The 17,274-nt window shown below is 34.1% G+C and overlaps 1 protein-coding gene across 1 annotated transcript in view; it reads left to right on the forward strand.

Annotated features, from left to right (window-relative positions):
- Positions 1 to 17,274, forward strand: part of LOC145248221 (iron-sulfur cluster assembly factor IBA57, mitochondrial-like) — a 78,636-nt gene that overhangs the window by 36,774 nt on the left and 24,588 nt on the right. The window contains exon 5 of the mRNA XM_080110087.1: positions 16,055 to 16,180. Coding sequence (XP_079966213.1) covers positions 16,055 to 16,180 — 126 coding nt within the window. The remainder of the gene's footprint in view (positions 1 to 16,054; positions 16,181 to 17,274) is intronic.

Consider the following 17,274-nt stretch of genomic DNA (forward strand, 5'->3'; position numbering starts at 1 on the left):
TAAATTCCAAAAATTACGAAAAATGATTTAGTAGAAAACTAATTACAAGTAAAAATAGAATTACACCAGCTGTGACTATCAGGCTTTAGTAGAGTGTATTCCAATTCCTGCTGTAGCTGTTTATCTAAACCTGAAATTATAAAAATTAGTCAGTCATCTCAAAAGACGTATAGCAATAAGATACTTATAATGTGGAAGAGTTGTGCGACCAATTCAGTATGACGAACAAGGGAAATAAGCCTTGACTTAAATAAAGGGTCCGCCATTTTTAAACAAAATATCTCAGAACGTAATTGTGGTTGATGTTTTTTGCTAAAAAAAAATTGGTATTTTTTTACGACCTGCCTCAGTGTAGTATAAAATCCCCAACCTCTCCACGTTAAGAACGGCTTTCGATGTTGGTGGTGTTTATTCCATATTTAACATGGAGAGGTTGAGGTGTTTATAATACGCGGAGCACGTCGTAAAGATTTACCAAAAAATTCATCTTGTACATATTCTACTGAGTCATTTTTCGTAATTTTAAAAATTTATACTAATTTTGATATGGCATGTAAGTATGTAATAATGTTTACACCTGAAATGCGTCGGTTTAAAAGACCACCATTCTACACAAGCACCGCCTATTTATTATACTGAGTGAAATGCTGCAGTAAAATGGCAAAAGGTTTAAGAAAGCAGAGTTATTTAAAAAAAATTAAAAAAAAAAAACATCTTCAAACTATTTTATATAAATTCTGTGTACAATCAATTTGTAAACACTTTTAACGGATGTTTCATTTGGATTTAGTGTCATTGCGATGTGGGAATAATACCATTTAGTTTATTTAAGCACTGATGTGTAAATATTTGGGAATGTTCACATTTATTCATATATTCGAGTGGGGACGGCGCAAATGAAATTTTTATTACCAGATAAACAAGTTTTCAATAAAGGAGCCTATCTTCTTCTCTGTAATATGCATTCTATTGTTCTACCCCCCCCCCTCTCTCTCTCTCTCTCTCTCTCTCTCTCTCTCTCTCTCTCTCTCTCTCATATATATATATATATAAACCAGCAGGCCGCTCGGTGTTGCCCAATCGTAAGATACGCTTAAATATATATATATTTTTTTTTTACTTGGGAGTCACCATTAATCAATTTTATATTTTAATTCATGCAGGTTACGTATTTATTGTTATCAAGACAATTTCTTTATTGATTATTATATTGAACCTAATATATAGTAGTAGGATCCAAACTATATCTATAATATAAAGCTGAACGTCTGTGTGTGTGTGTCTGGTTACGAATAGGCTCCTATATGGTTGACTATTATAGAAAACTGATCACATATAATGATAGAATATGTATCGAGACACAGGAATGGGTATGTTTGATCTGGTATAATGAGGATTCATAAAAATTGTGGGGTCTGCGTACGCGCCTGGTTCACAAAGTATGGAAATAAAAAATTTAAAAATTAAAAAAAAAAAGACGTTTACAAGTGTTTTTGATATAGATGTACATAATAATACTTTAATAAGCATATTTTAACTTAAATAGGGATGATATAATAAAATTGTAGGGTTTTCGTTCGCGCCTGGCCTCCATAGAATGGAAATAGGCACAAACTTTAATAAAGACTTTTCATATCTATCTGCGTAAGTATACTTTAGAAGTTATATTTCAGTTTGAAGAAATATGGTATAATAAAATTATGGGATGTTCGTTCGCGCCTGACCTCCATAGAGTGGAAATATGTCACAAAGTTTAACAAGGTTTTTTAATATAGATCCACAGAATATTGTGATAAGTGTTTCAGTGTGAAGAGGTATGGTATAATAAATTATGGGGTTTATCTATTTTATTTTTACTTTCATGATATTTTCCTTTGGTTTTGATACCCCGAAATTCGAAGCTACCTCTTTACAACCCTTCCTTTTCATAACCTATCATACTTTCATAAATCAGAGTCCATTTTCTGTAGGCTGCTTTTGAACCCAGTCAACAACGGGTACTTTTGCTAGTATATATATATATATATATATATATATATATATATATATATATATATATATATATATATATATATATATGACTTGGGTGCCATCAGCTAGAATTGGAACCAAAACATACAACTCTCCACTCTCTATGCTCTTAACCACACCCATACACACACAGGTATCACCTGTCATCCCTTTTTAAAAGATGGAATCGCCTGATCGTTAAAGACAAAATTCAAGCAAGCAAGCTTGAACGGTCCACAAAGTTTATATATATATATATAAAAAACATTCTGTTAAGTTTTAACGTACCCTCCCCCTATTTCGTTTTCTATCTCTGGAGTGTAAAAATGTAGCTTAATCCCCACCCCTCCCATTTAAATTTAACGTTTTATTTTTTATTAAAATATATCTCCTCAATTCTCCCATTTGAAAACCAGACGCTTTCAGTGGTATACAAAATTTATTACATCACCTGATGAGAATTTTTGGTCCTTATCTATCAATTGTCTGAAACATTAGCATTTGTCTGTATAAATAAAAATATTACATATATATATATACCTGTGCTGTGCTGATAGATATAGAATGGTTCAAGGTGCTACATAGAGCGGACTCCAGAAACCATTTAAAGATTTTGGAGTCTGTCTCTATTGCGGTGCGGAAACCTTCTTTGTGCCGGCAGAAAGAAACATCTAACGCATTGTTTCTCTTTGGGGAACTTTGAATCTTTTCTCCCGTTTTTTTTTTTTTTTTTTTTTTTTTTCTCCCTCGTTGTGCCAATATTTTAATCGTTTTTTTAACGTTAATAAACTGTATTTTAGTGTCCCCATATTTGGGCACATTCAATAGTTCCCCCATCAGAACTCTTTACTTTCGACATATTATTTTACGCTATCAATTTTCTCCTGATGAGATGATAGCTGAAAGAGCTCTTGAGAGCCCATTATATTTAAAACTATATATATATATATATATATATATATATGACACAAAGGCCATATTCTAAATTCCAAGATGTTCAATACATTTTAACATAATGAAAGAAATAAGCAGTAAGATGAACAGCATCTTAAAATTGTGATTATAACCTTTTTGTCATTTATTTGTTTGTTTTATAATCATATTTAATATACATCGAGCTTCATAAATAAACGGATTTGTATAAAGGGTGAAGTATAATTGAATAAACATATGTGGACCATGGGATGACAAGTGAATTCATATGCACATATATATATATATATATATATATATATATATATACTAGCAGTTCAGCCCGGCTTTGCTCAGGCCCTATGAACTGTTCATAACTTTATGTGCATATATATATATATATATATATATATATATATATATATATATATATATATATATATATATATATTAAAACGTTTAACTCATGTCCAGGTAACTTACATCTAAAATTTCAAGTGTTTAGACCCAAAATTGGAAGAGGAGTTTGGTAGAGTCTTCAAAGGTCAGCTCTTTCAACTTTGACCTCTTGGCAGCCAAATTTTTGCACAAAAATTGATTAAAAAGTTTGCTGCATGTCTGAATACCTTTTATGTAAAATTTCAAATGTTTAGACCCAAAATTGGAAGAGGAGTTTGGTAGAGTCTTCAAAGGTCAGCTCTTTCAACTTTGACCTCTTGGCAGCCAAATTTTTGCACAAAAATTGATTAAAAAGCTTGCTGAATGTCTGAATACCGTTTATGTAAAATTTCAAATGTTTAGACCCAAAATTGGAAGAGGAGTTTGTTCTCAAATCTTCTGAACTTTGACCCCTTGGCAACGAAATTTTAGGCCAAAAACCGATTAAAAAGATTGCCCTATGTCTAAATACACTTTATGTACAATTTCAAATGTTTAGACCAAAAATTGGCTGAGTAATTTGATAGAGACCACAGCGGTCAAATTTTTTTAAAAGTTTGACTCCAATTTTGACTTCTTAACATTTATTGTTTTAGGCTCAAATCAAATTAAAAAGTTTGATCCATGTAACCTCCATCTAAAATTTCAAAGTGTTTAGACCCAAAATTGGCGGAAAGGTTTGGGAGAATTTTCAAAGGTCAAATCGTTGACCCCTTGACAGCCAAATTTCTGGCAAAAAAACAATTAAAAAGATTTTCCCAAATCTCAATACCCCTTATGTCAAATCTCGAGTCTGTAGACTGAAAATTGACAGAGTAGTTTGGTAGGGAAATGTACAGATACACACATACACAAACACATAAAGACAGTTTCACTTATTTTGTTTTATTTTACTTCAGTCGAAGTTCTCAGAAATCAAGGGGCCCACAACATGGGGCTAACACTTGAAGTCTATATGAGATACATAGATATTTGAATGTTCCATTTAAATTCTTTGTCTCTCAAACACTGAGTTAGTAAAGAAATTGAGAACATAATTTTCCTCTCCCCAATTAACCATTTTCATACGTTGTAGTATGTCTTTTATTTTGGTCTCTTGGTCTTACTGGATTCCAGGACAAGAATTTATCTAGTCTGGTGGAGTATCCAGCTTCGTGCTATTACTTGAGGTAACATCACTTGGAGAAGGTGCACAATTCCTCGTAAAAGCTAATGTGGGTTAGCCATAGTGAGGAGATCTTTGGGCAGCGAATACTATGTGATTTTGGATATTTGGTCAGGGTTTACTTCTATCAAAAAAGTATCCTCATGCCAGATTGTTCTGACAAACCCTGTACAGAGAGACCTTAGACACTCGAGGACAGTGTCTAGTAGGCATTCAAGTTCTCTCCTGTCTAGTAGTCATTCAAGTTCTTTCCAGTAGGCATTCAAATTCTTTCCAGTAGGCATTATATATGTGTGTCTGTGTGTGTACATATACATTCACCTGTCATCTCTTTTTTAAAAGATGGAATCACTCGATCGTTGAAGACAAGATTCAAGCAAGGTGCAAGGTTCACAGAGTTTTATATATATATATATATATGTATATATATATATATATATATATATACTACCAGGGTGACCCGACATTGCCCGGGATTGAATGATGATTAATGAATGTTTCACACTCCCATATTTTTATTGTCACCAAAATCTGTGAAATCGCCCATTTTTCAATCAAATTGTGGTGCGCCAGAAGGAAGCTCACAGTGACTTAGTCCACACTACATTGTAGTCTACATTGCACTGTAGAGAACTTACTGTTTATTTTATAAAAGTATCTTTTTATATATAATGACCTGAATTAAAGTTCAAAATCCAAAAGTCAAGTGTCATAATTCAACTGTGCTCTAAACAGAAACATTCATTTCGAACGCATCGTTGTCATATCAAAGAACCTTCTGTTGATTTTATATGCCTGGCCTTACTGCTTGTGCGGTGATAATGTCTTGAATTTAAGTTTAAAATGAAAAAGAAGTATCATGGTGCAATTGTGCTTTAAAGAGAAACATTGATTTCAAATGTGCTCCTGTCATATCAAAGAACCTACTGTTGATTTTATGTATCGAGCCTTTTGACTTGTGTGGTAATAAAACTTCTGATATTAGGCTATGTAAATGTTAAATCTTTTGTCAAAATCGCCTGTTCCTGCTTTCATCAGATTGTTTCGATTATCAAAACTTATCAAAGACATTCCGATACAAAACCTATCTAAGAACACTGCCAGGCACATAAAGTACCTTCATGTGAAATTTCATAAAAACCGACCCAACAGTTTTCGAGTCCATAAGGAACGAACTCAAAGAAGTTAGATAGAAAGTAGATATATTGTATTTAACAGGAAATCCCAAGTTTTAGTATACATGCATTTATATTTAGCAATGTGTGGCTAGAAAAACCGGTAAACCATTATTTGTGGAATATAAACTCACACGTGTGTGTGTGTGTATATATATATATATATATATATATATATATATATATATATATATATTGTCACATGCTTCATGGTTTTTTTTTTTTTGTTAGTTTCAGTTAACCGTTTGCCCATCCTAAAATATCTCCTTTTATTCTTATTAAAATCAAAAACTAGTTTTTCCCTTCTCTGAAATCCTCCCCTTTTTTTTTTCTTCCCAAACTAAATTCAGATAACTAAAGCATTAATTATTCTGGCTTAGAAGCTTAAAATATTTTCCCCACCCTTTTGTGTTCTATCTTGGAAATGTGGAACTCTGAAATCCTCTTCACAACTATGAGACGACAGACTTTTAAACAACAGGGTGGAACAATAAAAGTGTCGCCCTAAAGAAAACAACACCACAACTTTATGTTAAAACTTTTATTGAAAAAATCAATTCAGATAACTTGAGTATGTAGTAGAGCTGACATTTATTCAATGTAGCTGCCTTCAGCCTCAATCACCGCCTCGATACGGGTTCAGATCTGGGAGCATGCCTTTTCCACAAGCGCCGGCACGATTTTGGTGAATGGTGACGATCAGGCTGGCTTTGGTGTTGTGGGAGGTCATGTTGGTGATGTACTCGACATATGACCAAACAAAGTAGTCCAGCAGGTTCAGTTCAAGGGAAGAGGGGGGGGGACCAGTGAGAGAAGGGTGTAAAGTCATAGCACTCCTTCTGAAGCCAAGCTTGGGTCTCTTTGTACTTGTGGGCTGGTTCTCAGTCCAGCTACCGCACACTGGGTCTGCCAGCGGCTACCTGGTTACACCAGGGGATCACCACACTCTTTAGTACATCCAGGTACATTTTGGCGTTGACATTCAAGCCGACTTTGAAGATGTGAGGTGGCATGATGTGACCTGACCGTCACTTGAAAACACACCAAAGACCATAACCGTGGCCGAAAAAGTTTGTTTTCATCACTCTGGGAACATCCCTGTTTTTTGTGGCAATGCAACAATGCATTTTAAGGGTGTTGGCAATGGTCCTGTTACCATAACTTGGATCGGTAGAGAGCAGGAGTTGTACAGCGGCACATCCTCGATCCTGCTCATTGAACATTGTGTCACTTTCAGACATGATAGAAGGCTTCTATTGCTCTTCAGATTTGTACACAACTCACCAACTAGTTGATGGTCTGCAACAACAAAAGAATATAGGTTTTCATGAAACGGAAATGGAATCATGTTGTCTTTTCTAAGGCGACAATTTTATTGTTCCACCCTGTATTTAACTTCATACTACACCTTTCTATTTTGCCAATTATGCAAAATGTCACCATACTTTTTTATTTCAAAGAGGAGCAGGGGAGGTGGTATTTAAATGAGAATCATTTCTCAAATGAAGCCATTTCAGTTGTACCTAGAAGTCCGATCAACACAAAAAATTCAGACATTTAACTGAGTTTCCAAAGACTTTGTTATTTTTTTCCAATTAGAATATTTTTTGGTACATCAATATTTAGTTTATTCTCTTTGTGTCTTTATAGTTGAATTAATATCCATGTTAATAAATGATAAATTTTGTATGATTTTCTGTGTCATTGTTGTATCTTTCAGCATGTTGTGTTTATTAATATTTTCTCTGATACCCAATTTAGAGGTCAGTAATAGATAGCTACTTATATATTTAACATGAGTCTGGAAAATTATTGTTCATATCTGCTTTTTTTTTTAATTTTCTTATTTTGTGCAAGCTGGGGATGGGGTATCCTACCGGATTCCAGAAATTCATCTGCTATTTCATACATTTCTAAACGAAAGATCTTTTTAAATTCTAACCATCCCTTTAAGTACAAATGTTTGTTTCTTGCACTTGATACATTGGGTACATATGCCGGTAGTTTTTGAAATTTTTTTTCATGAGTCCAATTGCTCCTCTAATTATTAGAATGATAGAGATCTTCCTAAGATTCCAATTTCTTTTCATGCTGTACATAAAACCTTGGTATTTTGTTGTCTTTTTTTTCCCCTCTCAGCTCTGTTTAACCCATGATCATTGCAGACATTGACTTCTACTAAGGTTGCTTCTTTTTTATTCTTGTCCCATATCACTATGTCAAGTTTAACAGCTCTGTTTTTTAGATGCATAGCTGTAGCATTTACATAATCATAGTGGATGGTGCATGACTTATTTCTGACTGTTCTTTCTGGTATATGTTACCAGGACTTTTTTTTCATGGAAATCGCTTGAGACAAAGCATGGAGCCGCTTGATATAAGGAGCTAACAAGATAAGGAGCTGCATGTTAACCCAAGTCTTGAAAAGACCAAGACTTTAGGTAAAAGGAAAACATTGAGCAGGAAGAGAGTTCCATCCATAACATTGCAATCCTTGAAAAGAAGCTACTGGAATAAGAAGCTGTATTACAATGAGGTATTAAAACAGTAAATTGACGGAGACTACTTGACCAACAAGTCAAACGAGCTGGAACAAAAGAAGCAGGGAATAGATCACACGATTCTGAAGAATATATGCCATAATAGTATTTGTAGAAAAGACTGAGACTAGCAACATCACATCTGTGAAAGAGAGGTTGCAGTTAAGAAGAAAGTGTGGGGGGGCCAATCAAATTGAAGAAAGTGTTTAGAACGATAAAGAGAACTAATTTTATGAGAAGCAGAAAGAGCAATGGAGTTAATATATGGACCTGAAGAAAGGTTCGATAAAGTAGAAAGATCCAGAAGTTTCAAAGTCGATTTCTTCTCAAGAGCAGAGCCATCCATAAGAATCTTAGGAAGAAAAGGTGCATGCTTGCGATTAAAATACAATAGCTGAGTCTTGACAGGATTAAACGAAACAAACCATTTTTTACCCCAATCCTGAACTGAACTCAGATCAACTTCTAGATCAATTGCATATTTCAGCTGATCCGAGAAAGAGGGTTGCAAAACAATATCACAATATCATGATATCACAATATCACGATATCACAATATCACGATATCACAATATCACAATATCACGATATCACGATATCATAATATCACAATATCACAATATCACAATATCCCGATATCCCGATATCACAATAGAGGGTGGTGTCATCAATTGTTACTAATGTGCTTGTTTATAACAAAACACACGAACACACATAGGTGTGGTGTAGAAGTTATAGGTGTAGATTGTTTGCCTCGCATGCCAATTTCATATTCTGTCTGGTATATATGTATATATATATATATATATATATATATACATATCTTGTATGAATCCATATATCCTCCCTTCAGCTATGGGTTAAAGTATGGTAGACTGTACTCTCAAGTTTTGATTGCACAATTAGTTTAAAAGAAAAAAAATTTTTTTACTATTCTATGTAAAAAAAAAAAAACTGTTTGCACATGATCTTTTATGCAAGCATGTATTTTTGTACCATAAACGATTTCCCTGTGTCTAAATATAAACGCAGACTCCATGAACAAAGCTTCTTTCCCAAAACTGGCCGCCCGTGGAACACTGTTCCACTGTTCTGCTTCCTGGTTAAATACAACATAATAGCCTTCAAATCTAATGTGAACAAGTTCTTGTTGAGCCGTCCCCATAAATAATCAAATTCTACCCAATTGACACAATTAATGATTTCTACACTTACCACCTTACATTCATTAACCCTTATTCTCGAGTGGCCATTGGGCCTTGATTAATGGTGACTCCCAAGCAAAAAAAAAAGGTGCTAGTTTCGATCCTTGCTTTTTTTATGTTAATCCTATTATGGTTGTTGATCTTTAGTTTAATTTAGATATCTACTCATGCATGGCAACACAATGCAGACTTGCTTGGTTTTTAACCCTTTATGACCTGGTTTAACTGGTCAAACACACCTTGTACATATTAGTTCAGTATCTGGGTAGATGCCAGATGCCTCCAAACTGCAACTGTTGCTCACATTCAGTATGCCACCATCTGTCTCAGAGAGTGGATTTTGTTTGTTGTCATAAACACACTTTTTTTCAAGCACTATGAATAATAATCAAGGTAAGTTTATCTTGTGGGGAACCACCCTCCAAATGGACTAATCCATCGTCCATATAAACTTTACCCATGACGGTCCCGGGGGGGGGGGGGATCTAATTCCAGGGTGACTCTCGCATGCTTGGTGAAGTACCTACACTGTTCGTTTGTAAGGCAATTTTTATGGGGTTTTTTTTCTGTCCAGAATGTCCCATTTTGGGAAGCTGAAATTTTATCAGCATCAAACCCGACTTTGTGTCTAACACCGCCCTCGTGTGAAGGCAATTAAATGAGTCCAATGCGTTCACTTTGAATATGTATTGAGAGAAAGAGATCTATATGACAAGGAGGAAGGTAGACTTCTGCATTGAAAACTTGTTTATCTGGTAATACAAAGTTTCATTTGATCGCACTTCCCCTCCCCTTCGAAAGGTTGCGGGGGGGGGGAGGGGGGTTACATCATATTTCTTCATCAGGTGGAAGAAAGTGGAGGTGCATAAATTTTTTTTTTTGCCCTTTTCGTTCTATTTGTCAAATGAAATTATTCTGTGACCTGCTTGATTATTATGTTATCTATGTTTTGTTTCCCTCATGACATTTCTAAAAGACACTCGACCCTCCTCCTTTCTATCTATAGACACTTTGTTGATATATGCTGCATGGTATGTGTGATCCTGGGAGCTGTGTGTGTGTGCGTGTGATCCTGAGGTTTGTGTGTGTTTGATCCTGTGGTTTGTGTGTGTGTGTATTATTGTGAGGTTTGTGTGTGTGTGTGTGTGTGTGTGTGTGCGCGCACGCGTGTGATCCTGAGGTTTGTGTGTGTGTGTGTGTGTGTGTGTGTGTGTGTGTGTGTGTGTGTTATCCTGAGGTTTGTGTGTGTGTGATCCTGAGGTTTGTGTGTGTGTTATCCTGAGGTTTGTGTGTGTGTGATCCTGAGGTTTGTGTGTGTGTGTGCACTCATGTGATCCTGAGCTTTGTGTGTGTGTGTGTGTGTGTGTGTTATCCTGAGGTTTGTGTGTGTGTGATCCTGAGGTTTGTGTGTGTATGTGCACTCGTGTGATCCTGAGCTTTGTGTGTGTGCGAGTGATCCTGAGCTTTGTGTGTGTATGTGTATTATTCTAAGGTTTATGTGTGTATGTGTGTTATTCTGAGGTTTATGTGTGTGATCCTGAGCTTTGTATGTGCATGATACTAAACTTTGTGTGTGTGTTTGTTATCCTGAGGTGTATGTGCATCAGTGATTCTGAGCTTTGTATGTGTGTGTGGGTGCATGAGTGATCCTGAGATTGGCGTGTGTGTGGTGTGTGATGCCAATATTTTCCCTCTGATTTCGATACAATTACTGATTCTGATTCTTTTAAAATTTCTTCACATTTTCTTATAGATTTGTTTCAAGCTCGGTTTTTTATTGTGGGAAAAATTCAACTTTCCAAAACTTATATCCAGTAATATATATTATATGTAGCAATAAATAGTGCTATTTACATCTAGAAATAAAGTAGGTTTTAGGATCCTAAAATTCGTCCTAGTATTGTCCACAAGGATCTGTGGCACAATGATTAGAGGAGTATTGGAACAAATCAGTTGGAAAAGTGGTATTCTCGTGAAGGTTGAAGGGGCAACCATCAGTATGGCTAACCGAAAAATACAATTGTGAATTACTTAGGAGCTCTATTCAGTCATGACTCATAGAATAAGAACATACTACCCCTGTGAAGTAAATAGAGAGTTTCGTTGGAGGTTGGGAGGTGTTTATTCCGGAAGTCATTCTTAATATGGGGAGGTTGGGGAGTGTTTATTCCAAAGCCGTTCTTAACATGGGGAGGTTAGGGGGGGTATTCCAAAGCTGTTGATTACATGGGGAAGTTGGGGTGTTTATTTCGAAAGCCGTTCTTAACAATAAGTTTTTTTTTTAATTTAAATAATATATTTTTATGAAATTGTAAAAATGAAAGTTTTTTGTTTTAATTTAAATAATAAATATATTTTATGAAATTGTAAAAATGAAAGTTTTTTGTTTTAATTTAAATAATAAATATATTTAGGAAATTGTAAAAATGAAAGTTTTTATTTTGTTTTAATTTAAATAATAAATATATTTTTATGAAATTGTAAAAATGAAAGCTTTTTTTTTGTTTTAATTTAAATAATATATTTTTATGAAATTGTAAAAATGAAAGCTTTTTTTTAAATTTAAATAATAAATATATTTTTATGAAATTGTAAAAATGAAAATGTTTTTTTAAATTTAAATAATATATTTTTATGGAATTGTAAAAATGAAAGTTTTTTTTTTGCTTTTAATTTAAATAAGTATATTTTTATGAAAGTATAAAAATGAAATTATTGAAATCAAAGTAAAAAAAAAAAAAAAAAAAAAAAACCAAAACATATCAAATATGTAATAAAAGTGAGGGAACTGATTTGCCTTGTCACTGCTTCCGGTAAGACTCTGCAGAAAATTAGGAACTATGTTAGCTGACTAGCAAATTGACCTCTTCTCATTTTCTAAATATTAAACAGTTTTTTTGTTTTTGTTTCCACTTTTTTTTTTTTTTTTGTAATAATCTTCACATTTGCGATGTCTGGAAAATTTGATAATTTTGACAAAGTAAAATAATTAAAAATTCACTAACCATAAATTTGTAGATTTCACTTGAAACATTCAAACTATGAGGTGCCTTCAATAAGTTTCCAGACTTTTTTCGTGCAGGCACTTTTATTAATAGTACACACAGGAAACTCTAGTCCTCTTTGAAGTAATCCCCTCCGGCTGCAATGCACTTGTTCTACCGTTCCAACAACTTCTAGAAAAATCCATGCAAGTCCTTTTGTATGAGCGTGTCAATGACCCTCGTCACAGTCCCTTTCATCTCCCAAATTGTCTCATACAAATTTTTTATGCGCACCCATTAATACCTGTTTTGATACTACTCTTTATCTTTTCTGTCCTCCGTTAGTGAAAAAGAAATTCTTCTACATTGAAACAGATTATATATTTGACCTTATCCAGCATGCCCATTTTTGTGGAGCTGAAATTTCTGTGGCTAACTCTGCCCTTGTGGGGAAGCAAGTAAATTTGAACTAAACATTATATTGAAACTTGTTTCACTTTGTATAAAAAGAATGTTCAAAGTTTATTTTTTTATACTAAAAAGTTATTTATTCTTTCTTTCTTTTCTTTTTTTTTTTTTACAAAGGGGTTACCCCATATCAAGGTCCAGAGGCCACTTGAGGATAAGGGTTAATGTGTGTATTGTAGTCATTGGGAAAGTTGCGTAATAATCGTTTGTGGTGGAAATTTATTATAATTAGATTATTTACAAAGACGGTTTAATAAGAACTTGTTTATGTTGGACTTGAAGACAACGATATTGTGATCAGCTGGAAAGCATACCAGCGGTACAAAGTTCCACAAGCGGGAAGTCCTAGGAAAGAAGCTTTGTTCATGGAATCAACGTTTAGGTTTAGACACTTAGAAAGAGTGGGGAAATTATTGATATTGATTTGGGCTAGACGAGTGTTTTTTTTGTTTGTAATAAAAAAGCTCAAATATGTTTTATATTTTTTGAAGTTTCTTTCTCCAACCAGTTTACAGAAATGGAAACTCAAAATCAAAGAACTAATGCCAAGGTGTGAACTTCACACACATATAGACATGAACATCTTTAAATTCACCAATTTATACCTGGCTGAACTCCACACCAAGCTTTTCCAAATGTTTCAAGTTTTTTTTTTTTTTTGGCGGGGGGGGGGGTCACACCTTTCGTCCACCCTTTCTAGGGTTTTACAATGATGGGTGACGGACAAAAACTTAATATATAATTAAAAAAAAAAAAAAAAAAAACGGACAAAAGCCCAAGAACATGAAATAAACACAGTTTTTCATATTAAACTTTCTTATAATTTAATAATCAATGATGTTTGTCAGTATTTTGTTTTTGACCAAAATGTTTTTTTAATTTTTTAAACATTTTTTGGAACCATGTAAATAGAACTGCATTCTTTTAATGATTATCTCGCGAATTTATGCAAATTTAGATTATACTTTGATTTTATCACAATAACAATGACTGGTAAGGATGACACTTGTATAAATAACGCAGGTAAAAATGGCACGGTAAAATGTTACCGGTGAATAATGTTAGAAATAAATATATTCTTTCAATATATTTTTTATTTTATTCATTTTTTTTTCCTTCCATTTTCACCCCAAACAAGGCACTGCCACTTTGATCTAGGACAGTAATTGCAGGGAACCCTTATCCTCGAGTGGTTTCTTGGCCTTGATAAGTGGTGATGCCTATGTAAAAAAGAAAAAGAAAAGGGTACTATGTAGGGAGAGGAGCACCAAGGTGTCTATTCACATTACGCTTGAACTTCTGCATGTCAGTACAGTTGGAAAAACATGAACCCGGAAGGGAGTTCCATAGTCTAGCAATTGTGGGGAAGAAACTATTAGAGTAAGTAAAGTAAAATAAAAATATAAAATATAAATAAATAAAATAAAATACCATAACAATTTGTCATTCATGTTAATTTTTATGAATAATTAAAAGGACGTTTTTTATTGGTTAAAATTAAAATTAAAAGCTGTCGTTTGCGCTTGTATTAATTAAGCAGACGTTTTTTTTTTTGTTTGTTTGGTTTTTTTTTTTTAGTGAATCTAAAAAAATTCTTTCAAAAAGAAAGGTCAACAAAACTCTTTCCAAAGGACTTTAAAAAGGCGTCTCTATTACCGACGTTTTTGAAAATGAAGAAATTGCTTCGAAAAATCTTCGAAAACAAAAAACAAAAAACGATCTTTCAAAAGATAATTCCCAGCTCATTTCGAAGGAAAGTTTAATTTCCTAACAATAAATAGGAAAGACATTAGACATTGAACAAGACAAGCTTTAAAATAGTCAGAGGTTCCATTAATGGGAATGCAAGATTAACACTCGAGATATGAAAAGTAGTTTGAATAATCCATTAATACAACTCTTTAGTCTGTTGTTCTCAAGCTATTAAAATCGATTCCTCTATGTTTCGGAGATGGGGGTGGGGCATATATCTAGACTCTGTCTTCTGTATTACTACCCACCCCATAATTGTAAATAGGAGTGTGTAGCTCCTACCCATCTCGTTCTTATATTTTAAAATAAATATTTCAAATATATCTTTTATTGTTTCCAGCCAAATAATATTGATTTATTTAAGTTATGGGGATGGGGCGGTGGGGGCTAAGTGTCCTCCTCTATAGTTTTAAATAAATTTAAGAGATAAGCTTGCCCCTCTGCACCAAATATTGAACCCAAAACATTAGAGTTTCTTTTTGTTGTGTTGCCCCTCTGCACCAAATATTGAACCCAAAACACTAGAGTTTCTTTTTGTTGTGTTAAATTTTAGATGTAAGGATGTTCGTTCTTTTTTTTTTTTTCTTTTGTCTTAGGGAATGGGGGGGGGGTCTGTTGTCACCCAAACTCAGAATTATTGAGTGACCTAGAGTTTTCTTTGGAGAGGATACTTAAAGTTAATGGGAGGGTTAAGGGATAATTTCCCTCCTCTCAAAAAAAAAAAAAAAAAAAATGCAAAATTTATCTTTCTTAAACCCTTCTACTTATTTTTATTATTTTTTTTTATGTTTTAACTTAATTAAAAGTGCTTTTTAGTTAAAAAATAGAGCTAGTGTAAAGCCTGTCGAGTTAGAATGAAAAACAAAATGGTCTCTTTAGAGCCAAAGTCCAGCCTTGATAATCGCTCCAAAATCGAAAATGAAACTAAAGACTGATAGAAAAACATCAAATAAATGTCACCAATCGTGCAAAAGTGTAATGTTCAATTAGTATTTTGTTTTATTTTTGATTTTTCAGCAATTATCAAGGTTTGACGATGGTGCTAGTGAAATCACTATTTTGTTTTTTCTTATAACTCAACGGGTTTTATATTATTATTATTTTTTATGTTAAAAAAAACACTTTAAAATATATTAAAACACATAAAAACTTGTTCAGGTAGGTAGAAGAGTAACTTATCTTGTCTTTGGTAACACTTATTTGATTTATGGTTTTTTTTTTTCACCCCTTTTTTGATTTGTTTGCAATTCTGAAAAAAAATCACAGTATTCTGATATCATTTTCATGTGCATCGCAGATGAAGTAGATTCTTGATCGCAATCTCTTTTTTTATTTATTTTTTTTTTTTATTTTTATTTTTTTTTTTTTTATCTATTCTTGAAAATGTTTTTCCGTTTCAATTCAGTTCGTTCTGGCAGTGAACATGATTATCACGTGAGACGTTACCAGTTAGGAATTGGTGAAGGAATCGAAGACCACCCACCCGGCAACTGTTACCCACTAGAATGTAATCTGCATTTCAATAATGGAGGTAAGCAAAATTATCTTGTCAGTGTTTATTGGCATCCATACAATGGCGTCCTATGACTGAGAGCCTCTTTAGCAGTTTGTCTTCTTTACTGGCTTCCATGATTAGAACAGAGTTTTTGTCTATTTTTAATCTAATTAAAAGCGCTATTATAATACATACACAGACATGACAGAAAAGAATAGACACTAAGATTAATATATGCTTATTTATATTTGCCATTAAGAATAGTGCTGAAATAGCTTAAGAGTATCTCGTTAAAATTGCATCTAACAACATTGAAGCATGTCATAAGCCAAAGGAGCATCAAACTTATCAGAATTTATGCGAGGACGAATCGTGGGTCAACATGAAGGCGTTATTAGTCAACGCAAAATAATTTCAATACTCCTTTCTACTGCTAATAGAGTGAGCGATTCACAAGAAAGGACAAAGAGTACACAAAACCTTATCCAGATTACCCCAGGCCCTCTGAAAGAACCTTGTGTCTTGTGAAAAGAAATGTTGAAGAGGATCCTCAGTGCAAAGCCTTTGGCATTGAAACACAAGCTGGTGTCAGTTCCAAGGATGGAATACTGTTGCCATATCTGGGCAGGAGCTGCTAAAAACAGCCTATCCTGCCTTGACAGAGTACAAAATAGACTTCGTGGCTTAGTGGGGGTGCCCTTTTCTCTACCCTGCAACCTCTCTCCCACAGAAGAGACGTTGCGAGCCTATCCTTGTTTTATCGTTATTTCCATGGCAGGTGCTCGTCTGAACTCCAATCTCTGGTCCTCCCTCGCCAATCTTTCACAGAAAACACCCGTCTAGCTGAATCCACTGCAAAAAATTTCCCCCACTCTATATCTGTGCCTAAATCAAAACGCGGATTCCATGAACAAAGTTTCTTTCTTAGAACTGCACGCCTGTGGAACTCTGTTCCGTCTGTCTGCTTCCCACCGGACTACAACTTGGATGTCTTCAAGTCCAATGTTAACAAATTCCTAATGAACCGCCCCCTTAAGTAAACACTTCATCAAATCTCCACACTAACGTAATGTACTTGCAATAACCCTTATCCCTTAGTGGCTTCCGGGCCTTGATAAGTGGTGATCACT

Source organism: Euprymna scolopes, chromosome 26 (assembly GCF_053919585.1).
Source record: "Euprymna scolopes isolate OS-2025 chromosome 26, ASM5391958v1, whole genome shotgun sequence".
NCBI lineage: Eukaryota > Metazoa > Mollusca > Cephalopoda > Sepiida > Sepiolidae > Euprymna > Euprymna scolopes.